A 27,065-nucleotide genomic window follows, 5' to 3' on the forward strand; every position below is an offset into this window, starting at 1 on the left:
GAAACAAAGGTTCAGGTAAGTGCCCTTTTTTTTTTTTTTTAAGATTTTATTTATTTATTCATAAGAGACACACAGAGAGAGGCAGAGACACAGGCAGAGGGAGAGGGATAAGTGGGCTCCCCAAGCAGAGCCTGATGCGGGACTTGATCTCCAGGACCCTGGGATCAGGCCCTGAGCCAAAGGCAGACGCTCAACCACTGAGCCACCCAGGTGCCCTGTGAATGTTACTTTGTGAAATAGGTTTGCATACTGGTTTGAATGGTGTTCCCTCCTTTCTAAAATTCATGTCCACCTGGAATCTCAGCATGTGAACTTGTTTGGAAACAAGGCTTTGGCTGATGTCATGAGTTAAGACAAGGTCATACTAGATTAGGGTGAGCTCTGAATCCAATATGACTGTTATCCTTACATATCTTTATAGGAAGAGAAGAGGACACAAGACACCTGGGTTAGAGGCCATGAAGACAGAGGCAGAGCCTGGGGTGATGCAGCTACAAGCCAAGGAATGCCAAGGATAGCTAGGAGGGAAGCAAGCAATCAATCCCGCCTCACAGCTCCCTCCCCCAAGGAACTAACCTGTCAACACCTGGATTTCAGACTTCTAAGCTCTAGAATGAAAGAGAATAAGTTTCTGTTGTTTTAAGCCATCTAGTTTGTGGTAATTTGCGGCAGCCCTAGGAAACTCATATGGTTTGTGGAGGGCGAACTCCAACAGAGCTCTAATTTTTTCTTTTTCTTTTTTTTTTTTTACACTTCTAGTCTAGCTCTTCTACTCTACTCCATCGTTATCTCCCCAAACCAACAAATAAATGTGTATGGAACACCTGCCTAAGAAATTTACCTATCTGGAGAAAAATGGACACAATCTATAATCTTTATCACTTCTTATGAGGTTGTTGCCTGAAACACAGTAGGCATTTAGTAAGTATTTACTGGTGAGTTGATAAAGTAATAAATATACAAATGTTACACAAATTTAAGACATTATCATTGGAACCAAGATGGCGGCTCCCGTGGATCTGGAGTTGAAGAAGGACTTCACAGAACTTCAAGCCACAGTTATTGACGACGCTCAACAGAAGGTGAAGCTTGCAGACATACAGATTGAACAGCTAAACAGAACGAAAACGCGCACATCTTACAGAGAGATTATGACTTTGGTAGATGAGACTAACATGTATGAAGGTGTAGGAAGAATGTTTATTCTTCAGTCCAAGGAGGTAATTCACAGTCAGCTGTTAGAGCTGTTAGAGAAACAGAAAATAGCAGAAGAAAAAATTGAAGAACTAGAACAGAAAAAATCCTACCTGGAGCGGAGTGTGAAGGAAGCTGAGGACAACATCCATCCGGGAGATGCTGATGGCACGAAGGGCACAGTAGGAAATCTCCAGCCGAAGCTTCCTGCCCCCTCCCATTCCTGGCAAGGGCAGGTGGGGGGCCCATGTGGAGAAACTTCTCTTCCGCCAGGGTGGACTTTTTATTTGGATGATCTCATAACCCTGTGTTTTCTACTTCACCAGGATACCCTTTCAGACCCCAGTTCTGTATTTTTTATCCTGGCTCTGTCTGCCACCCCTGTCCAGAACACTTTTCTCCCTGGGGGTGAGTCACAAACTCCCAGGAGAGGGAGATGGGAGCCATACAGATAGGGGAGCTCTGCCCAAGCCTATGAACTAGTTATGCTCCTTGGACCAATAAAAGGCATGTGTCCCCCACCCCCCCCAAAAAAAGACATCATCATGAGCCCACTTTCTACTGTGTATACCTTTGTACCAGACTCTAAATTTTTTTACACATTTTCTGTATTAGACTCACAAAATTTTGGAACTCTCTCACACTGAAGCGTAATGGTCACCCCTGCCTGTTGACTACCTCCAGAGGTGATGAATTAAAAGGAAAGCAATCTGAGCACCCTTAGGACTCTGATTCCTCCCAGACAGGGATGATGTCATCTTTGCTAGGTCCTCCCACACTCACTCAAGAATGGGCAGAGGGAGCCAGGGAGTCAGGGAGAGCTGCTGGTTGCCGCAAAGGAAGTAAACCACAGAGCACTGCCCTACCAGTCAGCCTGGGAGTAGAATGGGTGGTGGTGGGCTAATAGCTACAAAGGAAAGGAGGGGGAGGAGGGGGGAGCTGATTCACTAGAACAACTCTTAGGGTGACTCAGAAGCCAGCAGAAAATAGCCTGTTCTCTCATGTCTGTCTCTTTGTCAGGCAATGAGACACTTCCTCATTGCAAATATAGAGGCAGGGCAAAAGGGAGGAGGAGGAAATGGGATTTTTCAAACCTGTGGATCTATTCTAGCATCCCACACTCTGGGTTTTTAACCATTTCAGACATTTTGTTTCAAGTCAAGTCAGTATTCATCAAGCACCTATTATGTGCCTAGCCTTCATCCTGCCTTGCAGATTGTCCAGTCTCCTGAACACAGGGAGTGATGTCTTTCAGTTCTGAATTTCCTATTTCATGACTTCAAAAGCACCTTGGGCTGCTGCTGAGCACTTGAGTACAGTCTTGCTGTCCTTAAATAGGGATGACTCTCTCAGGTCTACAATCAACAGCAGGCAAACATGGGGACTTTTTCTGGTTCTGATGCTGGTTTTATTCTCATCCAGGCCCAATCTCTGGACCAGTCCTCCTTGTGAGAGTCAATGTGCAGGAAGCAGAATATGGCACAGGGCAGAACATGGCACAGGTTTAGAGTCATACATCCTTTTTTTTTTTTTTAAAGATTTTATTTATTCATTCATGAGAGACACAGAGAGAGGCAGGCTCCCTGCAGGGAGCCCAACACGGGACTCCATCCCAAGACCCCAGAATCATGACCCAAGTCAGAGGCAGATGCTCAACCAGAGCCACCCAGGTGCCCCTAGAGTCATACACCCTTGTTGGAAGTTCTTTCTTTACCATCTACTAGCTCTGTGACCTCATTAGATTTCTTTTCTATCTTCTCATCTGTAAAATGGGCAGGATGATGTCTGTCTTACAGGTTAGATTTATCATGTAATAGTGAAGATTAAATAAGATATCATATGGAAGTACCAGGTACGGTGATGACATGTCTTTCTAGATCAGTACTGTGCCCCTAACACTACCTTGCTTAGTAATAATTGTTATGATTCGGGATAAGGCATTAAAAGCAATACGTTATTACACATTATATTCAATTGTACATAAGTACTTAAAATAATGCGGTTGTTATTATTTTAACCAGCTAAATCGATCTGTGAACTGGAGTGCAGTCTATGGAAAAGGAATCCAGAAGCCCTAACCTCAGATGGAGATACAACTAGGGATGCATCCTCTTGCTCTCCGGACAGTTTGATCCTGGGAGGGCCTGCCGCTAACAGCAAGACCTGCATTCCCGCGTTCACAAGAAGGGACACACATTCCTTGCCTCCTCCGCACTGCCCTTTGCTCCGGCTTCACCGCAAACGCCATTGCCCCGCGGTATAAAGGGGCCAAGGACACAAAAACATCCCGTCATAGCACGGACACGCATAGCACGGAAAACCTTGACAGACTAATTTGCAACGATTCGACTTCTCCCTGGAAGGTAGGTCGGACTGGGTCTTGCGCTCCCCGGTGCTACCCGGAGTCCCCGCGCCCGGGCTCCAGGGCTGGTATTTCCCTCCCAGACGTAAAGGGAAGAGAGCAGGGGTGGGTGGGAGGCGTCGCCGGGCGGATCCCTTGGCGCTCTCGCTTCTAGCGCCGCACCCACAAGCGCGTCCAAGCGAAAGAGACAGCAGCAAAGCCACGTTACCAGGTTCTCAAACACCGGCTCTTAAGCAGACACCAAAGGGCATTTCACGTCACAACATTTCAGATGAAAGGAAACGTGAATGCGCCCAAAGCCCGCCATTCCTAGGCTTTCCGGGCCGGGAAGGGTGAGGTAGAGACACTCGCCACCTCGCCGCCGGGAAGTCGCAGACCCCGAGCCGCGAGCCGCGAGCCGCGAGCCGCGAGCCGCGAGCCGCGAGCCGCGAGCCGCGGCCGGGGGAGGGCGCTTCCTCCAGGAAGTGACGGAGCCCGATCCCAGCCCGGCTCTCCCCAAACAAAAGGGATCCTGGGGCCCCGGGAGGAGCCGGGCGGACCGCGAGAGGCCCCGCCCCCGGCCGGCGCGGATTGGGCCCGCGGCCGCAGAAGCGAGGCGGCGATTGGCTCTGGCGGCTGCCAGCGCGCCCGCCGGGCGGGCGAGGGGCGGGGCCCCGGGCTGCTGTGGATGCGGACGGGTGGCGGAGGCGGCGGGGAGCAGAGTCCGGGGCGCCGGGGAAAGGTAGGAGCAGCCAGCGCTGGGGGCTGGCGGGGGCTGGGGGGCCGGGTTCTCCAGAGAAAAGCAAGGGTAGCGCCACCGGCGTCCTCCCAGCCGCGTCCCAACCGCCGCGTGAGCCCATCCCCTGAGGGGGCGGGGCCGTCTCCTCCGCCTCCCGGTATTCCCCGAGGAGGCGGCTCCTCATCCTCCGACAGGGTCCTCGCAGCGGCTTATTGTCCCCCGTCAGCCCCAGCTCTGCAGGAGGCTCTTCCCTCCCGACACCCCTCGCTTAAGGACCGTGCTTGCCCCGAGTCTCAGCCTTGGGGAGGGCGCACAGGTTCCCTTTCTCTAGGCTGCTGCCCCCACCCCCATTCTGTATCCCGGGTGGCCACACGTCCCGCCCCACACTTGTCCCTGCTCGCTGGAGTGGGGTCAGAGGTAGTTTCACCCGTAAGATAAAATCAGTGTTTTTCCCAAAAGGAGATGGGCGAGGCAGAAATCAAGACCCGACCTAGACAGCCAGCTCCACAGAAGCAGCGGCCTTCCCTCCCTTCACTTCTTCCCATCCCCCATTCTCTGATACTTAGGCTTCCCCCCCCCCCCCGATCCCCGCCCCCACCCCCACCCCCAAGCTCCTCGGAACCTGGGTTCCCCTGGGCGGGGGAGGGGGAGTGGCGGAGGTCGAGAGCTCACCTGCTTCGGGACTATATTTTAGAGTCTGGAGGAAGGAGGAATAGTAACTCCGCTCTCCTCCTACACCTTTTGTACCTTCCCTTCACTCTCCCAACTTTCAAGGTTTTTTGTTGTTGTTTTTGCGTCTCATTTTTGCTTTCTATCCTATTTCTGCCCCGGGAACTTGAAAAACCATCCGTTTATGTTTCACAGATAGGTGGGTGTGTTGGATCTCTGCAGAATTGGCCTTCCGTGGGTACAATGCAGTGTATATTGTTTGACCGTCAGCAAATAATATGTTTTCAAATACAACAGTGTGGATAAGTAAAGAAAGAGCATTAGATTAGGAGTGAAGGTCTCCCAGTCTAGAGTGGGCTGGTCCCTTGCTCAGGGAGACTGCAGTTAACCTTGAAGACATAGTTCTGTTGAAACAAAAGGCAGGGAGTGTTTGAAGCAAATTCAGGTTCAGCCATCTGGGTTTATGATTAATCTGGTCCTGTGGCCTTTGGTTACTCTCTAGCTCCCTTTTTATGTTGGGTTTTTCTCTCCAGGGGAAACTGAAGCATACTTGATGTTGTTGATTGTTCTTACAAGGCCAGTATGGCCTACCAAAATTTAGGGGATGAAAAGTAAGAGCAAGTTTTAAGTGTCAGAGATCAGGATAGATAAAAGCAAGGGCAGCTCCAGCTGTTCACATACCTGTGCTCAGACCAAGAAGTGTCTCTGTACCTTTGTATTGTGCTCATAAAGGCTTTGTCAAGTTGACCTTCATTTCAGCAGGTGCAAAATATTGGTGATTTTGGCCTAATGTTAATAACATTGAGTCACCAGTAATCACCTATCAGTAGCATTTCTATGTATTAAATTTTGCCATATTTTTTAACATCGTTTCATATGCTTTCAATCTGAAGCCCATCTTACTACTGCTACCTGTAGCCAAGCTAATAGCAGTGAGATGCAAGGAGTTGGAATCACAGTGAACAGTTATAATGGCTGTCTTTTACCTTCATGATTAGATTTTTCTGAAGGTAGACTTCCTGAAGTTTATTATTTTTGAATAGTTAGCTTCGAAGTTTTCAGAGCCACGCTTAGGACTCACAAATCTGTTCAGTGATTGTTTCCAGATCTCCAATAAAAAAGCACAAAGAAAAAACTGTGTGGTAGGTCTCCCCAGCAAGCACAAAACTTACTGCAATAGGAGGGTAATACATGGGCCCCCAGCAATAGAGGCAGGAAAAAAAAAAAAAAACTAAAAGCAGAACAGGAAATCCCAAAAAGATATATCTTATTATATGAGCAGAAAACAGAAAATAAACTGAGGTACGAGACTAAGGAAACCAAAGCAGTGGTGATTGCCAGAGCCTTAATGAGCAGAGAGGAAAAAGCAAATAATGCTCCTTAATTATTTGGTACAATAAGTAAGACCTGTCTGATACACGTTCGGATCTTGGAAATCTTTCCTCTGACTTTTTCAACAACTGTTTGGTCATATTACATGAAGAAAAGCATTGAACACAGAAGACTTTTATGTATATGCCTAATCTATGTCACTAAGTTATAAATTCGTGAAGAGCAAGTAGTAGTAAGTTTTTATAAATCATTGTGTATTTCCCAATGCCTGGGACATAGTTTGACTTAACAAGTGTTTGTTGAACTTAGTTTGAAGCTGTCACCCTAGGGGAGACTAGAAAGATAAATTACTAATAAGATATGGCACAACTTAGTATAAACACTCCGTTTCTTTTTTGCCTTGATTTAACTGTATTTTCCCTATCTGATGTCTTAAGAAACTCCAGCATCTTAAATGACTCCAAAATATTGAGTTTCCGATAAGAAAATATCTGATGGGATCCCTGGGTGGCGCAGCGGTTTGGCGCCTGCCTTTGGCCCAGGGCGCGATCCTGGAGACCCGGGATCGAGTCCCACGTCGGGCTCCCGGTGCATGGAGCCTGCTTCTCCCTCCGCCTGTGTCTCTGCCTCTCTCTCTCTCTGTGACTATCATAAATAAATAAAAATTAAAAATTTATAAAAAAAAAAAGAAAATATCTGATGTTTTTATATATAATTTTGCTGTAATGAAATTTGAAGCGGACTTATTAATGTAATCACTGCTAGTCATTATAGGGTTTTATTTTTCTAAGAACCTGACCCTGAGTGGCACGAGGTGAATTTAAGAGAGCACACCAGGAACTGATTGCTGGTTTTTATTTTTATTTTTATTTTATTTTTATTTATGATAGGCACACAGTGAGAGAGAGAGAGGCAGAGACACAGGCAGAGGGAGAAGCAGGCTCCATGCACCGGGAGCCCGACGTGGGACTCGATCCCGGGTCTCCAGGATCGCGCCCTGGGCCAAAGGCAGGCGCTAAACCACTGCGCCACCCAGGGATCCCTGATTGCTGGTTTTTAAGAATGGTTTCTGAGTGTTTGATTTTGACAAGTTACTGATCTATCTTGGAATTTTTTTTAAGTGGATTTTTAGTTGATTTTGTGCTTTTCTGAACTAGCACTAAATACATGAATAGAGAGGGACACAGATAGTATCAGACCCCTGAATGGAATCATTTCAGACTGATTATGGCGGGCACATTGCACTCAGTCTATAATGGATTTGCGTCTTGACAGAATCAGGTTTGCAGTGCTACCGGTTAATTGGCAGAACAGGACTGGAATTCTTGGCTTTTCTGAGTGTAGCAGAACTGTGTTTCAAGGGGGTTGCCATTGGGGATCTCTGGGTGGCTCAGCGGTTTAGCGCCTGCCTTTGTCAAAGGCAGTTTAGCACCTGCCTTTGGCCCAGGACATGATCCTGGAGTCCCGGGATCCAGTCCCACATCAGGCTCCCGGCAGAGAGCCTTCTTCTCCCTCTGCCTGTATCTCTGCCTCTCTCTCTCTCTATGTCTATCATGAATAAATAAATAAAATCTTAAAAAAGGGGGGGGGTTGCCATCGAACTGGTGTTAGTGGCATGATATGCAAAACAGAGATTTATTTCTAGAGGAAATTTGCCCAATTTGTGGTGGTTGACCCTAGGAATGGTTTGTCAGCCTGTTCCTGAAGGCCATTTTTTCCTATTTCCTGCATGTTTACTGTAATAACTAAAAATCACATCTTCTAAGTTTTAGTTCAAAGCATTTCAGTGAGAAAACAGCTTATTTATTTTGAGGCTATAGAGCATGGGAATTGACAGAAACTCTAAAGGCAAACCTGGGTTTGAATCCCCAGTTCTGCTGCGCTTTTACTGTGTGACCCAGGCAAGGGCAGAGTTTGCTCTCTCACCATATCCCATTTTCCTTTGCTGTGACATAGAGGTAATTTTTAGAGTGTTTTTTTTTTTAAGGTATACCTGAAGCAATGTATACATAAATCACAGAGCAATGTCCCTGGCAAGTAGGAAGCACACAGTATTGGCAGGTATTATTGCTGTCACTATTTGACTTTGCATGTGAGTTACAGAATTTGGTATGAAATATTCTTTTATTCCTTTAGCATTTTAGCCAAGGTGAAGAATCAGTACATGATTTTAGTTATTGTTTGGTTGGTCTTAAATATTTCCACATATGGCTAAGATTCCTAAGTTGAAGGAAACAAAGCTGTATATGCATGATCTCAGACATTTGATACAGGGATTTTTTTTTAGGCGAGTATACATACGTGTCTGCCTCGTAAAGTGTGTGTTTCTTAATTTTGTCATGCAAATTATCTTTCTTAAATTTTTTGGCCCAAGAAAGAGAAAGGCAAAGGATTCAACCATTTGCCGTCTTCCTTGACTTAGTTGCTACACTCCAGACTCCAACATCTTAAGTACCTGCATTGTCAGTGTCATGTAAATGGTTTATGGACACTGGGATGAATGTATAGGGTTATGCCTTCTGTTAGATTTAAGGATTTTCAGTGGTCCTTTTGATCAAAAGTAGGTTTTGCCCTTTGAAGACAACTCCCCCAAGAGCCCCCGAAGTAAGCATTGATGGGAACAGGTGAGAAGAAGCGATAGACGGGAGTTAAGAGTGAAGGTGAGGGGAGTCAAGGATAGTGTTGTGTGGGTTGAGGAAAAGAGGCATACAAGCAGGCATTGAAGTAAAGAATGCAGTAATACGGTTCCTCCCTTGCCAAGTATTTCCAAAGTGTATTTCAGGTCCAAAGCCAGAGTTTCCCATCTAAATGTATCCTTTGCTGCTAAATGAAGCCTTTCTGACTTCTGGAGCCACAAAGAATGTTATCCTTAATTGTTACTGAGGTCAAGAGAAACTAGAAAAGAAAATAGGAGAGCACAGGATGATGGGGTTTACAGACAAAAAAAAACTTCTGACCCCCAGCCTTAGAGCATCTGCTTGGGTCCTTGGTACAGAGGAGGCTGCTGGGGCAGGTGAGGCTGGAGAGTTCTGTGGGTCTGCCTTAGCGCAGGACAGAAGGAGTAAAGCATGGAGAAGTGAGCAGGGATGAACTGTTTTAACAAGAGATAAGAACTGTAAGTTACAAAGAAGAAAAGAATGAAGGGTAAGTGACAGGTAAATTCCAGGAAAAAGAGAGAAGCACTAGCTTTGTTTTAGGACAGTATGCTGGCAAAGGGGGTGCCCCATCTCTCAGTTGCTGCTAACTAGTCCTTTCTGTTGGAGCGTGTGGTACAGGAGTAAAGACAGAACCAATCTGGTTCTTAAGTGACTTGATCGTTTTAGGCACAGAAAACAATCAGATCTAGTCCCCTGTATTGGCTCCTTCCAATTGTCCCTTATTAAGTTGAAGGCACAGAAGAAATTTTCTTAAAAGGCTCCACCCCCAAAGTCTTCTCTAACTTCTGAACCTTTAGCCTTCCCCACACTGACTGACTCTTAACACATTCGTTCTTGGGAGTCTGATGACTTCTCATTCAGCATGTCTCACATTAGTAACCATTTTCCCCCTAAAACCAGTTCCTTTTCTAACATCCCTGTTTCTGTTAATGACGTCATCATTCTAGTCCATCAGTCTAAAAGTTCAGCCGATCTGGGATTACTTCCCCTCTTGCTTCGTGGAACTGAACCAGTGCCAGGTTACTGTGAATTCTGCACAGTCTTCCGTATCTATCATTTCTCTTCCATCCTGATTGTCACCATCCTCATTCACACATTTTTGCCTCATACCTACGCTGTTAAAGATTTCTGCTAACTACTCTTTCTGCTTCTAATTTCTCTTTAGTCAAATCAGCTCTCTCCTAAAGCTGTGCTTTTGTTGTGATATTCACCTGGTTAAAAGTGTTTAGTGGCTTCTCATTTCCTAAAAAATAAAGTTCAGTCTTTTTAGCCACAATTCATGGTTTTATACTGTACATTTCTTTCGAACCAGCATCTTTTGAATACCCCCTTTGAACCACACTGCTGGGTGCTAAATTTGTTTTTTGTTGTTGTTGTTGTTGTTGTTTTGGGGTTTTTTTTTTTTTTTAGATTTTTATTTATTTATTCATGAGGGACACACAGAGAGAGGCAGAGACACAGGCAGAGGGAGAAGCAGGCTCCCTGCAGGGAGCCTGATGTGGGACTCCATCCCAGGACCCCGGGATCATGCCCTGAGCCGAAGGCAGACGCTCAACCACTGAGCCACCCAGGCATCCCTGGGTGCTAAGTTTAATCAAGTTGAGTGACACAGAGGATTTGTCTAGGAAAGCAAAGTCTTAGAGGACAGATACGTAAACAGAAGGTGATTGGGCAGCCCTGGTGGCTCAGCGGTTTAGCGCCACCTTCGGCCCAGGGTGTGATCCTAGAGACCTGGGATCAGTCCTGCGTTGCACTCCCTGCATGGAGCCTGCTTCTGCCTGTGTCTATGCCTCTGTGTGTGTGTGTCTCATGAATAAATAAATAAAATCTTTTTTTTTATTTTTATTTTTTTATGATAGTCACAGAGAGAGAGAGAGAGAGGCAGAGACACAGACAGAGGGAGAAGCAGGCTCTATGCACCGGGAGCCCGACGTGGGATTCGATCCCGGGTCTCCAGGATCGCGCCCTGGGCCAAAGGCAGGCGCCAAACCACTGCGCCACCCAGGGATCCCTGTCACTCGTTTTAATTGTTAGGTATCCTGTTAGAGTAGGTGATGAAGAGATCATCACTTTGATCTCTGTCCTGAGATCAAGCCCCACATTGGGCCCCGAAGTGGGCTCCACATGAGCATGGAGCCTGCTTAAGATTCTCTCTCTCCCTCCTCCCACAACCCCCACCACTTGTGTGCGTGTGTATGAGCACAGTGCACACAATCTCTCTTTAAAAAAAAAAAAAAGAGAGAGAGAATTTAAAAAGTAAAACACCACTATCAGTTATTATATTTGTTGTGGAGTTTTTTGCAGTTCAGGCAGGGTCAGGTTATGGGCATAGCTACAATGCAGATACTTCGACTGTTTTATGGTTCATCCTCCATACTGTACTTTCTATTTCTTCCCAGTTTGGAATCCTGATGGAGTCAATGACTTCCTTCTATGTTGACATTTGAAGGAGTTTTGTATTTCAGGCTGTTCCTAGAATTGTGGCCCACGAATCATTTTACTGGAAAGAAAATCAACCTAGATGTTATTTTTTTTTCTTTGTTGTGGAATTTTGCAACTCATGGTGGCATTATTTCAGAAAAACAAAAGTTCAAGGGAGTGATGGACAGATAGATGATACAGACAGATGCATATGTCAAGGAAATCATGTTATAATTTCATTTAAACTAAATAAAGTCATCTGATAAATATACTTAATGGTTCATACTTATGGTATTTTTCTAATGTTAAGAGACATTTTTAAATGAAAAATATTAATATGAAATCTGTTATTCATTTTCATTAACATAGATTCTAGTAGCTTAACTAATGTAGTTCTTCTGGTTTGGTCTTGTCTCAGATGAGAACACTTGAAAGGGTGTAAACAGATACCCAGGTAGACAGACCTGTTTTTAATAGCGTTGTGCTAAATGTCCTCATTTTGGGGGAGTGATGTTTCAATGTTTGTTAATGGCATGAGGCCACTTCCTTCTTTTCCTCAATACACATATAAATCTTTTTGGCAACAAATGAGAGAGAGAATGAGAGAAACAGACATATACAATAGTGAGAGAAAGAGTCGGACATTCACACACAGGAAGAGGTACACCAGAGATGCATGAGTCTTAGAACAGAGCTAAACAAAACAAAAATCTGATATCCATCATGGTGTCCCAGAAAGTGGATTAGACTGGATCTTCAAAAGATATATGTTAGACCTAGTTTTACTATTTAACTGCAATCTTCAGGAATTCACTGAACAACCCTGGCCTCAGTTTTCATCTGTAAAATGAAGAGTGCTGAATTAGATTATTTCTGAGGTCCCTTCCAGCTTTGTGAATCACGTTTTAGCTGAGGTTTTTCTTTTTTTTTTTTTAAGATTGTATTTATTTATTCATGAGAGACACACACACAGAGAGGCAGAGACAAGGCAGAGGGAGAAGCAGGCTCCATGCAGGGAGCCAGACGTGGAACTCGATTCTGGGTCTCCAGGATCACGCCCTAGGCTGAAGGCAGCACTAAACCACTGAGCCACCGGGCTGCCCCGCAGAGGCTTTTCTATCACACAGTTCCTAAAGCTGATAAAATAAGAAAATCAGATGTGAATATTGGTTACCAAGTAGCAGTGGGTATTAAGGAAGCTGCTGGAATTACTTAGGTTCAAATCCTCATTTCTGCCACATAATAGATCTGAGATTTTGAGCCAGTTAGCCCCTGTGCCTTACTTTTCTAATCTGTAAGATGGGGACATGATGGTGGCTGTAGCATCTGTCATCTGAGGATGTTGTGAGGATTGAGTTAATTCATGTCAAATACTTGGAACACCGCCTGGAACACATTAATGTTTATCATTTCTGTTTTGTTTTTATTTAGCTCAATAAATGTTTATCTTTTTTGTTATTACTAGTCCTGCTTGAGTTCTTCTTAGAAAACTATGCTATACAGCTCTGGGGTCCTGGTAATTAACATTGATAGGCTCAATGATATCATTATTCATTTATTTTACTTTTTTCATTATTCATTTCTTTACCAAACATAAATCCAGGAAATCTGGTATCCTAGAATCTGCTGTGAATAGAGTATGTTTGAATAGAATACTGGAAGTATTTTAAATGTTGCGCTTAATTAGCTTCATTACAGAACTGGTTTCTTATGGCCTACTTCAAAGTCTGTATTGACAGTATTGGGTACATAAGCATCTCGATCCCTTAGCACTGTGGCAATTTCTTTCCAAGTGCATTATTACTACATTTCAGGATCCTGAAATTTATAATCTCTGAAACTGTTTCAAAACCATTCTGTTTTATATAAAATACTATCTATCCTATGGCTCAAAAAACCAAAACTGATAGCAGTAAGACAAAGCAAGGCATTCTGAGAAATGTTAGAGCACTCTCCTGGTAAGGGAAGGCTTAGATCTAGTTGCTCTAATTGTCTTTTTTTTTTCCCTGTAATAGTCTTTAAAATCAATAAATGGTTAGCATGGTGTATTCATTTGCTAGGGTTGCCATAATGAGGTACCAACAGACCAGGTAGCTTAAACAACAAAAATTTATTTTCTCACAATCCTGGAGGCTAGAAATCAGCATGTCCGCAGGATTGGTTTCTTCTGAGGCCTCTCCTTCTGTCTCCTAATTGACCATCTTCCCTCTGTGTCTTCACACTTTCCCTGTGGCATATTTGTGTCCCAATTTTCTCCTCTGTCAAGGATATCAGACAGATTAGATTAGGGCCCACTCTAATAACCACATTTTAACTTAATTACCTCTTTAGAGACCCTGTCTCCAAATGCATCACATTTTGAGGTACTGGGGATCAAGACTTCAATATATGAATGGGGGCAGGTACCCAATTTAGTCCAAACACTTTTTTTTTTTTTCCAAAGAGAGAGAGTGCTCACAGGGGTGAGGGGCAGAGGGAGAGGGAGAATGTTAAGCAGGCTCCACACTCAGCGGGGCTTGATCTTACGACCCTGAAATCATAACCTGAGCTGAAATAAAGAGAGCTTAAATGAGTGAGCCACCCAGGCACCTAGTCCAGACACTTAATTATAACACATAGACACATAAGAATCCAAATAGTCTAATAATATCTTTTATTTTCAACTGAAAGATTGATTTAACATATGTAGTAAAGCTTATATTGTTTAGTATTGTAGAATTCAATAAAACATACTTGTTTTTATACCTGGTTTTAGAACATTTGTAAATAATAATAGCAAAAACAGCTCTCTTTAGTACATGTACAAAAGATCTGCTTTCTTGGTCAGAAAATCATTTTCTGATAGTATTTTGGCATGTTTTTCTTCTCTCACCTAACCATAAAGTTCCAAAAGTGGAATATGAAGTATAATTTGGAATGTTGTCACTCTCTTACCCCCAAATGCATAAATAACCCTTCTGAAAAACTAGAAGTGCCAGAGGGTGGGGAAACTTAAATCTTTTTGAGATAGTCAAGGTACTGTGTCAAGGCCTTCCACCCCTAGATAGTAGGTTGCTTTGGATGCATTTTTTTTTAAATGCAAAAAAAAAAAAATAGCAGTGCATTTTTGTCCGTATTTAGATTTAGTATTTATAAGTGTGACATGTTTATTTCATTTTTTAAGTTTCACATATTCTGGGTTTTTAAGGAAGTACATTATCTAGTGGAAAGCTATCAGAAACACCCATTTTGTATGTCAGTGTTAACTCTGAATTTTAAGAATTAGTTGACCTCCTATATTTTGGCTTAGCTGATATGTATGTGAAAATCCTTATATAATTGGAACAAATTTACTTTGTATATTATTGCTAATATTAAAATTAAGTTTGATGTCTGAGTACATACATATTAAAGAAGTGATTTTTATCTGGTTTTGCAAGCATGATTTTCTGGGTAAAACAACTGATTAGTTTTTTTATTCTAGCCAAGTTGACTTCAAAACAAAACAAAACAAATACCAGATCTGTGTAGATTTTTTGAAGTGTTTCTGTGTCCAGAAATATCTAAAACTCATCCAAAAATGTGTTTTCCCTCTTTCATGCCCCATACTACCCACTATTTAGAAATCAAGCCTACAATTCCACATAAAGACACACACACCCAGATACTAGATAGACAAACATCCTACTTGGACTCCACCCTGCCCTGCCCTGCCCTGCTGCTTACATAGCTATAGAAACTGGGGTGTTTCTTTTTCTACCAACCAGTCTCTCTGTGGGTAAAAAAAAAAAAAAAAAAAGCAACAACGCCTGCTGTCTTGTAGAATTAATTCAGCATTCCAAGGCAAAAGCTTCCTTCCTCAAGAATGAAAAGGAACCACCAGAACCAAAATGAATGGAGTTTGGATATTATCCAGAGAAGGGGAAAAGTCAGAATAAAATGAGCAGAACCCAAGCCACAGCAACATACCTCCTTGGCAAAATCAGCACTGCCATTTAGGAGGTTAAGTGGGGGGTGAGGGTGCCCTTCTTGATAGCCATAACCCTTATAACTGTTGGCACATAAAAGTTTGTGTAGAAGACACATGCTCTTTACTTTTGGCCCTGACTTGATAAGAAGTAGCATGTGAATAGACCTAATGGTGCGCTGGTCAAACTAATGTTTGAAATCATTTATTGATAACCTAAAAATAAGTTACATCCATATCCCATAGATAGGCTGATTTTTCCAGGGTATTAAAATATGTATAATTTATATTTTTTCTTATATATATTTATATTTATTTTTAAGTTGAGAAAACTTAAAAGCTTAGTATAGCTACAGTTAGCTGTACCGCAGTATATGATAGTATATCCAGACATCTTGTCCATGAGTGGTTTTTATTTCACATTTACAGACTGTAGCGTTCCTTAAACAGACATGTCTGCCTCTAAACTCTAAGGAAAGTTGCATCTTGGAGACATTCAAATGGAAGGAATGAGCTGAGCATCTGGTTGAAATGATCTTGTCATTAAAAGTTACTTAATAGATGATGACAGTGACAAGCAACAGCTCATTTAGAAAACAAGTAGAGAATGAGTCTGTAGACAACAATATGGCATGCCAAAAATCTGGCAGTCATATTTCTGACAATGTGGAGTTAGCAACAGCCTTTTTCTGAATATCTTGGGCCACATCATTTATATATTGGGCAAAAATTGGAGTCAAATTTAAGAGCTGGTACCTTAAAGTGGGAGACAGAAATTATATTTCATCAAATAAAATTTAAAGCCTAAATTTTTTTTTAAAAATTGCTGGGTCTGATATATTACTAGAAAACCATAAACACAGAATTTACATATAATCCAACACTTACTATTTGGAAAATAAATAAATAAAATATAGGAGCTGGGATGAGTAATTCGCCTTAAAGACAAAGCCTAGGTGGCGACAGGTTGCTTTGTTTGTTCATTGAGAGGCAAGAGGTAGGGGATAAGTGCAAACCTTAAATTTAGCAGTTTGAAAAGTTCGGTTGTAATTGTGTTATTTTTCCATCTGAACGTATTGTGCATCAGTCATGGTGATTTAAGCAAATAGGTGTTGTCAATTCAGGGAAATAAAGCCATTTTTCTCTTCTAGGACATTCTTAAGTTCGCCCTTGAAATGGCAGTGGACCTCTTAAAATGAAAAAGATTTTGAAAGCCATTACCTTCCCTAACTGTAATTGCCAAAAGGAAGTCAGATTCATGGTATTTTCCCTATATTACTCAGCTTCCACTTGAAGAAGTGACTATATTCTTTCTTGTCAGTGTCAACCCACACCTGTCAGGCCTTATCAGCTGTAATGACAGTTGATGACATTCACGGGATTTATCAAATCGTTTGTAGTATGGTCACATAGACAATAAATTTCTTATTATTTTGCAGCATCGGACACTTTTCCACCATGCTGATGGCATTTTAAATATATTTGTCAATTTTCCCAAATTTTAACTGAAGAAGACCTTAAGAATTCATACTCGAGGACAAAAGTGTGACTGCCGATTATCAGTCAGTATCAGGTCAGTATCCCCATCCCCACCCCCACCTCTACCCCTACTCTCAGGAATATCACTAGCACCCTGAAACATACAGCAGTTTTACTGTCTTTCATTTATATTAAACATATTGCAATGTCTTATATATATTGAAATTGGATTCAAATATAAGGAAGAGCAAAGAACTGCTGAATTTTAGTATTTCTAAAGAAGGGTTATAGGAATATGTGAAAACAGACCTATTGGTTTTTCAGTTACACAGCTGAAGCCCTTTTTTTCCCCTCCTGTGTCATATGTGTATTGTATTCACTTCATGTAGACACTAAGCTGGATGAATGGGTACATATTAGCAGAATGTTCCAGATTATTAAAATTTGTGTGCAGAAGTGATCTACAAATGTAGACAGTGGGACACTATAGTTGCTTTATGCCATTGACAAGGAGTGAAATTTTTTCTTGCCTGAGGCAAGAAGTGACTCTGGAGATTGTTTTCAATTTTTCTCTTTTGTGAGGATGTATACTTATCACCACAGACCCAGGACTTTGATTTAGGTACCATCTGTTTTAGTTCTTGTATATTCATTCTATTCTTATTTCATTGGATTCCTTAATTAATTCTTGATTTTTACCCTGGAAAGCTTAGAATGGAAACAAGAAGGACTTTAGGAGATTATGTAGTCTGTGTGATTTTACCTGTGAGGAGACTCAGTGTCAGAGCAACTGGGTACTTTTTTCCTCAAGGCCCTATAGCTGCTTAGTGGCAGAGCTCACACTATAATTCTGTACTTCTCACTCCCAGTCTGTTTTGCTTTACTCACTTTGCACTGCTTCCTTAAACCCCAGTATTAGGTCTCTAAATAAGGATATTGAAGAAAAAGAGAATATGTGTAAACACCATCATTATTACTTTAGTTCTTCTACGTCCAGATGATTTACTCAGTGTAGTTGGGATTCATAGGGTACTTTTACAAGTGCCCATTATTCTGCTTGCCATCGTGGGAGGGAAGGGGACAGGCAGAAAATGATAAGATTCTTCCTCTGCTTTTTAATCTCTGAGAGATTAAAACATGAAACCATCAGGGAGAGAGGGAAGGGTTTCATCTAAGCAACCAGTGTGACTCAATGGATGATTTAAATCCCTCACCGTTGTTCACTCCACGATGCTATCACCCCCTCTTCATTTGTGTTTCTCAACCACAAAAGGGCAGCTTGAAGGTATTTCTGAGGTCATTGATCTTGGGTGTCCCCCATTTTGGTAATGCCTTTCTTAGAATTCTTTGGAAAATGAGAGAGGATAGCAGTTATTTATAATTAAAGCATTGTTCAGCTTGTATCAGGAACTTGGCAAGATGTTTCACATTTATTAACCCAATCTTTACAGCAGCTCTGTGGTTAGATATCATCATCCCCCTTTCACAGATAAGAAAACTGAGAATTGGAAAACTTGCCCCAGATCACGCAACTGAGAAGATGCAGACCTGGCATCCCTCTGAATACAAAGCTACATGCTCTTTCCAACATACCATCTCAAATTAAGTGTGGCTTTATTAGGTTTGTGGGGTTTTGTTTTTGTTTTTTTAGTTATTTCTAAAATACCCATTGTGAGATGTCTCTATAACCCTGAGGTAAGGATCACTTACTAGCAGCTAAAACTCAGTAGTTCGAAAGTTAACAGTTAGAACTGAAGTCAGATGGAACGTATTTTGCCACGTGGCAAAAGATTTGCACAGCATGTTCTGGAACATAATCTAACAACACAGCAAAGTCCGCCTTTCTGCATGCTCTCCTGCAATTAGAGGCAATAGCTCTGGATGGAATCAATGACTCTTTTGTGTGCCTTCTAAACTTTCATGTGCTTGTAAGAGTGGGGAAGTACTAAAGGGTGTAGGAACTGGTCATGTTATAATTCACTTTAAAGAAAAGTATATGAGAGGGACAATTTGGAAGGAAAGAGTGGGAGAAGGAGGGTAGTATTTGCTCAGCTTTGGGAGTTATAAAATGTATCCTACCCACTGGTCAGAAGACCTTTGGAAAATTGTGTAGCAGTCTAACTTCTGTCTAGATGTGGTTTTGAGAAATCAGTCTTGTGAAAAGGATTGAGTTTATGCTCTGCAGTTTGCCATTTAATATATTTCAAAAGATGCTGGGATGCCTGGGTGACTCAGTGGTTGAGCATCTGCCATCAGCTCAGGTCGTGATCCCGGGGTCCTGGGATCGAGTCCTGCATCAGGCTCCCCATGGGGAGCCTGCTTCTCCCTCTGCCTATGTCTCTGCCTCTCTCTGCATCTCTCATGAATAAATAAAATCTTTAAAAAAAAAAAAAACACTTTTCAAAAGATGTTAAGACTTCATAGAAATGGGAACTTGCTGAATCAGATAAATTCAGTTTGCAGTAGTCTGTCCAATTAAGTTTAAACAACAGTATATTTTAAGAAATTATTTAAAAGCATATTTGTATGATGGTTGCATTGAAGTCTTATTTTACTCTATGAAATCTAAATACTGTGATAGGTGTTTTTTTTTTAAACTGTCTACTTTCACAAAGAATACTTATTATGCAAAAGTAAATGGTTTATTTTATTTTATTTTTTAAAGATTTTATTTATTTATTCATGAGAGACACAGAGAGAGAGAGAGGCAGAGACACAGGCAGAGGGAGAAGCAGGCTTCATGCAGGGAGCCCTATGTGGGACTTGATCCCAGGTCTCCAGGATCAGGCCCTGGGCTGAAGGCGGCATTAAACCGCTGAGCCACCTGGGCTGCCCCCAAAAGTAGATGGTTTAAAAGAAAAATCTCTCCCATACTGCCACTGGACATTCTCTTTGCCCAAATTTCATTTCAGCCAACTTCCGAGGGATGCCAGAATGTTTTATTTGGTTCTCTAAAACTGGGAAGTGTTTTCATGGTCTCACAACTTTCTGGTAAAATAGTATTCATGGTGACACGATTTTACCTATGCTTCTAGTGAACAAAACTCATGACTAACTCTTTCTGAGACCTCCCAGGATGTTCATAAATATGCCTGGAGGAAAAATGATGGAAAATTGATCTTTGTGAGTGGTGATGAAATCCATAATTAAGGTGAATTTTATTTTCTCTCACTGCTCAGTTTATGATTAACATCAGAAAGCTCTTCTTTTTTCCTACTTAATTATAATCGTTGGCCTTCTGAAAGCATTTTTTTACTGTAATTGTTACTCTTTTCTTGTCTGACTCACTTTATTTTTTCTTTAGTAATATCAAACTCACTCTGTCTACTGGAGATTGTCTGATTGCTATCTGTGTTTTAGGCTTTCAGGATGAATCTGGAAAAACTCAGCAAGCCTGAACTCCTAATGCTGTTTAGTATTCTTGAAGGAGAGCTTGAAGCAAGGGACCTTGTGATAGAGGCTTTAAAGGTATGTTAAAAGAAAAAAAGAGATCATCATATGTTTTGAAAGTCTGTTTCATTGGTTGTAATTACTTTAACTTGGGTATTTCTATAGCTCTGTTCAAGTTAAGAGGCCTGGGTATAACAGAGTGATATTTGCTCTGGCAGCTACCTATGTGGTATGCTGTTAGGGACACTGATAAAGTCTTTCTGACCCCAAAATAGTTCCTTTAGTTCCCTTACCTCATGTCTGGACCTTGAACTTCATTCTTTAGCTTAGAGGCCTTAACCATTTTTGAATGCCAACTGCTTCAGAATCCAATGAGCCCTGCTTCCTAAAAAAAAATGTATGTATATCCATATACTAAAATTCAGGAGATAGTTAGTATCAGGGAGATCAGGGACCCCATGAAGACCACCTCTGGATTCCCTAGACCCCAGATGAAGAATTCTTATTTTGTTTTCATATTTGGTATGTGTTAAGACAACAGGGGTAGGGAGGTAGGTATGTGATATATGGAAATTACTTTCCACTTAGTTTTTCTTTGAGCCAAACTGCTCTAAAAGGAGCATGTGGGTGGCTCAGTTGGTAGGGTGTCTGCCTTCAGCTCAGGTCATGATCCAGAGTCCTGGGATCAAGCCCAACATCGGGCTCCCTGCTCAGTGGAGCAGCTCAGAGGTGGGGATGGGGTGTCTGTTTCTCCTTCTGCCCCTCTCCCTGCTCATGTTTTCTCTCTATCTCAAAAAGATAGATAGATAGATAGTGAAAGGGAATATAAGGGAAGGGAGAAGAAATGTGTGGGAAATATCAGAAAGGGAGACAGAACATAAAGACTCTTAACTCTGGGAAATGAACTAGGGGTGGTGGAAGGGGAGGAGGGCGGGGAGTGGGGGTGAATGGGTGATGGGCACTGAGGAGGGCACTTGATGGGATGAGCACTGGGTGTTATTCTGTATGTTGGCAAATTGAACACCAATAAAAAATAAATTTATTATTAAAAAAAAGATAGATGATGATAGATAGATAGATAGATAGATAGATAGATAGATGATAGATAGATAGATAAAATCAATCTTTAAAAAAAGAAAAAAACCTTTTCTCTTCCTGCCCTGATATAGAGTAAGAGTATAGAGTATTCATTAAGTCATATCTGGATAGTCTTTTCTTGGATTACTCTAAAACTACAATTGTGATAAGAATATAATCTAAACCTATTATTTCTGTATGCTTTTTAAGTGACATGCTGATTTGTTTTTCAAGAATGATTGAAAAAGACTGACATTTCTGTCTAATAAATATGTCTTGGTTAGTTTATCACTGAAAACTATTGTTATGTTGTTTTCCCTGGTAGCTTTGTCATGTGTGATAAGTAATTTCCAGTGGTTTCATTCTCCAGGGTGCATGAGGCAATTCCATTCTGATTTGGAGGGAGGGGTGGGGACAGCATCTGTCTTATTTTCTTCCTTTCCTGGCTTCTTCAGTCTTGATCAGCATGGCTTCCCTGGGGATCACATGTTTATGGCTTTGGCACCTGCCTGGTCACATACGTTTAAGCTCATTGCCTGAGTCTTTGCCTACCACATCACCTAATTAGAACTGTATGACTTTGGTCATGTCATTCAATCTGTCCGGAGCAAAGTTTCCTTCTCTGTAATAAGAATAAATGATTAATAACTAGTATTTGTGTCATACTACAGTTTGCCAAGCATTGCAGATGCTGCAACAGTGTAGGATTCATTTTTCCCCTTTACGTATATATTCTTTCGGTGCTTACCATGTACCCCACATCCAATGAACAGTCAGTGGTCGCTAATACTGTGAATGGATGACTCTAATGTGCCCTCAGTGGTGTTTTTTAGTGACTCCCCTGCTGACATACATTATATATAAATATTCACTCTGGCTGGTGACTCATTTCTGCCACTTCCACAGGCCTTCCCTGTTTGTCAGCATTGGTGAATTTTCTTCCTCTCCCTGTTCATCCCGGAAACTATTCTATTTCTCATAACCCCATCCCATTGTTACCAGTAGTCCTAACCTGATTTAACCTGATTAAATGGGAGGACACCCTCCCATTTCTTATCCTATATTTATCTGCTCAATGAAGAGAAAAGAAAAAAAGTATTGGAGGAAGTGTGAGCTTGTTCCTAATCCTCACTCCTATTGCCTGTTTTCTCACTTCTTTCTCTTGGTTTTCATATGAGAGCCTGGCTCTCCTGTCCATAGGCGTCATCAGCTTAGAACCCAAAGAGTTCACTGCCTCAGCTGCACCGGCAAGTACTTTGTTCATGGTGATGACTCGTTTTAAAACCCAGAAAGCATTTTCCAAGAGCAATATTATTATAAATAGCAATCAGATTTTAGAAAACTGCAGTGGTTTGGCAACATGTGTTAAATAGACTCAGCTAAGGATCTACCTCTGTTAGCACTGGGACTCCGGGAAGCGGTTCCCCATAAATATTACCGTTGACTTTTACAAAAACGTGTGGGCCTCAACCCCTTCACAGTTGAGGTAGGAGATGGGAGGATGGCCACCTCTAATGGAAAAACCAGACCGATCTTATTTTCTCTTTGCTTTTCAGCCTTAGAAACCAAACAAACCCGTAAAGCTTTATGTGTCTATTTTGCTAATCATTATATATCCTCAGTCCCCAGCATCAGGCCTAGCATATAGACACGCAATAAATCTTTGTGGAACAGATGAAGCAATTGTGCCATTATGATGCATTGCATTAAAAGACTGCCGTAAAATTTCAGTGTGAATGTTGTGAATTATTAAATTGTACAGCTTGTTCTTTTGTGGCTGCAACATACTGCCTTCTGGTTTTAATGTTAACAGATGTGTAGGTGCTTGTTGCATGTGTTTTCCTAAAATACATTTTTTTCTGCATGAATCTGATTTTATTTATTTTAGGCAGCTTCTGACAAGTTGAAAGAGCAGCTTGAGAAGCAGGAACTATAATTAAGGGAGCATTTGGATATAAGATATCATTTAGAATTGGGCACAAGTGTTGTGTTTAGTCTGCATACAACTTGGAGGTGATAAAGCTATCTTCTGAGGCTTAAGCTAGATGCAGTTTAGGTTGAAATGAATAGCTTCGCCAGAAGTGAGATGTCTTTAAACAGTCTATTGTTAGATAAAATAAGCAGCAGCTAGGGTCAAAACTGTTTCAGTCCTTTGAGAAAAGCAACTGCCATACCAGATTCTTAAAAGGAAATCTCTTTTTATTTGTAGTTTTTTTATTTGTCTTTGGGTTTCTATAATATATAAAGATTTTGTTAGTATGTCTATAGTTCTTGCTTAACAACAAACACCTGTTGGACTTCTCTAATATGGCAGCTTACTAATTTCTTCCATTTAGTATTCTTTCTTAATTCATGCTTAGTGGGTTAAAAAGGTTTTGATAGTTATGATTGTTTTTTCCTTATGTTAAAGTGAAAAAAGCTTATCTTTTTTTCCCTCACCTTCAAAATAGGTTTTTTTTTTTCCTGGGCATAAAATCTATTCCTCAACCTTGCAACTTTGAATAAAACCATATGGGTTCACTCTTGCTGCTAGATAAATTGCAGGTCACATTGGCAAGGGTTGGGCTTTTCTAGGGATATATTTAATATAAAGGTCCCAGATCCTACATATAGAGCTATAATTATAAAAGAACTTTATTCATTTTCTAGAATTTCTGCAAAGTGCCAGATTGCAACTACACCCTTCTAGAAGAGCCCCCACCATAATTACTTTTCTCCCCAAAATATAAAAGCCTCCTCATTCTTCTATTGCAGCCAAGACATGTTTGGCATAGAACCAGGAAAGCCAGTATAAAATAGTGTAATACTCTATATTACACTATATTACGCTTTTCTATATTACACTATATTATATATTATATTACGCTTTTCTATACACTTTCTATATTACACTATATTATATATTATATTACGCTTTTCTATATTACACTATATTACGCTTTTCTATATTTAAAGTCTGATTGTTACAGAGGCCATTTATACTGTATTTGGTCCTAATTGAACTTTTATATAAAGTGATTTTCTGTTTTACAAGAGATTATGTCAGAGTAAAACATTCTTTGTGAAAGTCTTTCTCTTTGACCAGCTTATTTTCATGAATGAGAACACTATAGGAATCCCTTCCACAGTGAAAACAAATTACATTGCTCATGAACTAACTGTCCCAGGGAGGCTGGGGTGGAGTCACACAGTTCAAAAGAGAGCCTCAGCTCATTAAATCTAAGCAGATCTAGGAGATGGCTTCCCTGTGAAGTCTGACTACTCCAGAGAAAGGTGGAGGACCCTTAGTGGCCATTTTAAAAAATTAAAAAGTAAATTTGATTGTTTATAAAAGTTAGATCAAATTGTTTATTTTTGAGTCATCCACATTGGGTATGTTATATTTGCAAGTCTTAGATCTGAGTCATATCAGATTTTATTAATATTTTTAGATTTATATTCATAACCTTTATTATAAAACATCTTTGAGAAAGGAATTAATCAGTGGGCATTTTGGCCATATTTTAATTTTTTTATAGTTGGAAAGGCTAATATTTTTTATTCCTGCTCTCTCTGAGTGAAGTCCATATGTGAAATCCCAGCGGATTTCAAGAGGCATAACGAAAATTGCTAGGCACTCTACAAAACTATCGATTAGAATATTCAATTAAGTGCAGCTGTTAAAAGCATGGAGCTTTCAAATCAAGATTAGAGCAGTGCCATTTAATTGTGTGATCTTCAACCAGTTATTTACCTTGTAAACTTTATCAGTAAAATGATATAATTATTGTGAGGATTAAATGAAATAGCAAATGCTATTTGAGGTGCTCAGTGCTCATTTACTCTTAGTTATTATTATTAAAACATAAGTTTTACAGCCCATCCATTTTGAATAAAAGCATATTCCATAAAGCAAGACATACTGATAATATGCTATCTTCATAAGAAAGATGAATCTTTAGATTAAATCTTTGTTGTCAATAAGGCTTATACTTTAGCTTGTTTTTCTTATGGGAATTGATGATTTTGAGTTGATCCATCCCTTCCCCCACCACCAAAAGCATGTATTTTGAGACAGCTGACAAGGGTTAAGGGTGTGCTCTGGGGCATGAAACAGATGTTATGTTATATCCCCCTTCCCACCCATAATGCAAACAGGAAATACAGGGACAAAGTGGAAGCCTTTTTAGAATTGATTAATTTTCACATTGATTTCATTGTGTATTTCTCTATTGTTTGATTTGGCATACTTTATATTTTGTTTTTTTTAAACAGCTTTATTGAGGTATAATTGACACACAATAAGCTGCATATACTTAATGTGTATAAATTAATGTTTTGTTAGATGTATACCTTCATGCAATATTACTACAATTAAGAAAAGGAACATATCCACCCCTCCCCCATCTTCCTCTTGCCCCTCTGTAATCCTTTTACCTAATAACCTTCCCAACTCACCCAACCCACTAATCCACTAGAGATTAGTTTGCATTTCCTAGAATTTTATATAAGTGGAATCATAGAGAATGTACATTTTTTTTCTTGGTCTGGTATTTCATTCAAGTATGATTATCTTGAGACTCATCCATGTTGTTATTGTATTGATAGTTCATTCCTTTTATTACTGACTAGTGTTTTGTTTCCAGTTTTGAACTGCTGCAAATAAAACTACATATACAAGGCTTTGCATAGACCTATGCTTTCATTTCTTTTGGATAAATACCTAGGAATGGAATGGCTCTATTACCTGGTGGGTGTATGTTTGTTGTTATTACTTTAAGAAACTGCCAAACTTTTCCAAAGTGGTTATACTACTTTGCATTCCCACCAGCTATATATAAGTGTTCTAGTTGTTCCACATCCTTACCAACACTTGGTATGGCCAGTCTTTTTAATCTTAGCCTTTCTAATAGATGTGTAATATCTCATTGTAGTTTTAATTTGCATTTCCTTATTGACTAATGATGTTAAGCACCTTTTCATGTGCTTCTTCACCATCTGTATTGTTTTCTGATTTGTTCAAATTTTTTGGCTGTTTTTAAAATTGAATTGTTTTCTCATTTTGGGGTTTTGAGGATTTTTTTATATATCTACATGCAAGTCCTTTATTAGATCTTGATCTTGCAATTATTTTCTCCCAATTGGTGGCTTGTCATTTCATTCTCTTCGCTGCATCTTTTTAAGATTTCATTCATTTATTTGAGAGAGAAAGCATGGGGAGGGGGGGTGGGGGAGAGACGACAGAGGGACAAGCAGACTCCCTAGCGAGCAGGAAGCACAATGAGGGGCTCAATCCCAGGAGTATGAGATCATCACCTGAATCAACGTCAGACACTTAACTGACTCAGCCACCCAGGTACTCCTTAACTGTATCTTGTGAAGAGTAAAAGTTTTTCATTTTGATGAAGTCTAATTTCTCAATGTTTCTTTAATGGATTTTGCTTCTTTGCCTAAACCAAGGTCAGAAAGGTTTTCTCCTGTGTTTTTTTCTATAATTTTATAGTTTAAGTTTTACACTTAGGTCTATGATACAACTTCACTTAATTGATTTGTTATATAGTACAACGTATGGATCCAAGTCTTTTTTTTTTTTTCATATGGATGTCCAATTGTTCTAGCACCATTGGTCAAAAAGACTGACCTTTCTCTGTAGAATGGCCTTGACGTCTTTGTCACATCAGTTTTTCATATATTTATGGGTTTATTTCTAGACTCTTTTTTTGTTCCGTTGATCTATCTTGGTGCCAATACCACATTTTCTTTTTTTAAAGACTTTATTCATGAGAGACACGAGAGAGAGGCAGAGACATAGGCAGAGAGAGAAGCAGGCTCTGTGCAGGG

General features: G+C 40.7%; 1 protein-coding gene and 1 pseudogene across 1 annotated transcript in view; both read left to right on the forward strand.

Moving 5' to 3' along the window:
- Positions 1–1,001: 1,001 nt before the first annotated feature.
- Positions 1,002–1,380, forward strand: LOC121491989 (annotated as a pseudogene).
- Positions 1,381–4,203: 2,823 nt separating this feature from the next.
- The window catches only part of CTTNBP2NL (CTTNBP2 N-terminal like), a 52,939-nt gene continuing 30,077 nt past the window's right edge, over positions 4,204–27,065 (forward strand). Inside the window, exons 1-3 of the mRNA XM_041756480.1 lie at positions 4,204–4,277; positions 16,739–16,872; positions 20,139–20,246. Coding sequence (XP_041612414.1) covers positions 20,148–20,246 — 99 coding nt within the window. The 5' untranslated portion in view covers positions 4,204–4,277; positions 16,739–16,872; positions 20,139–20,147. The remainder of the gene's footprint in view (positions 4,278–16,738; positions 16,873–20,138; positions 20,247–27,065) is intronic.

This window comes from Vulpes lagopus, chromosome 5 (assembly GCF_018345385.1).
Source record: "Vulpes lagopus strain Blue_001 chromosome 5, ASM1834538v1, whole genome shotgun sequence".
NCBI lineage: Eukaryota > Metazoa > Chordata > Mammalia > Carnivora > Canidae > Vulpes > Vulpes lagopus.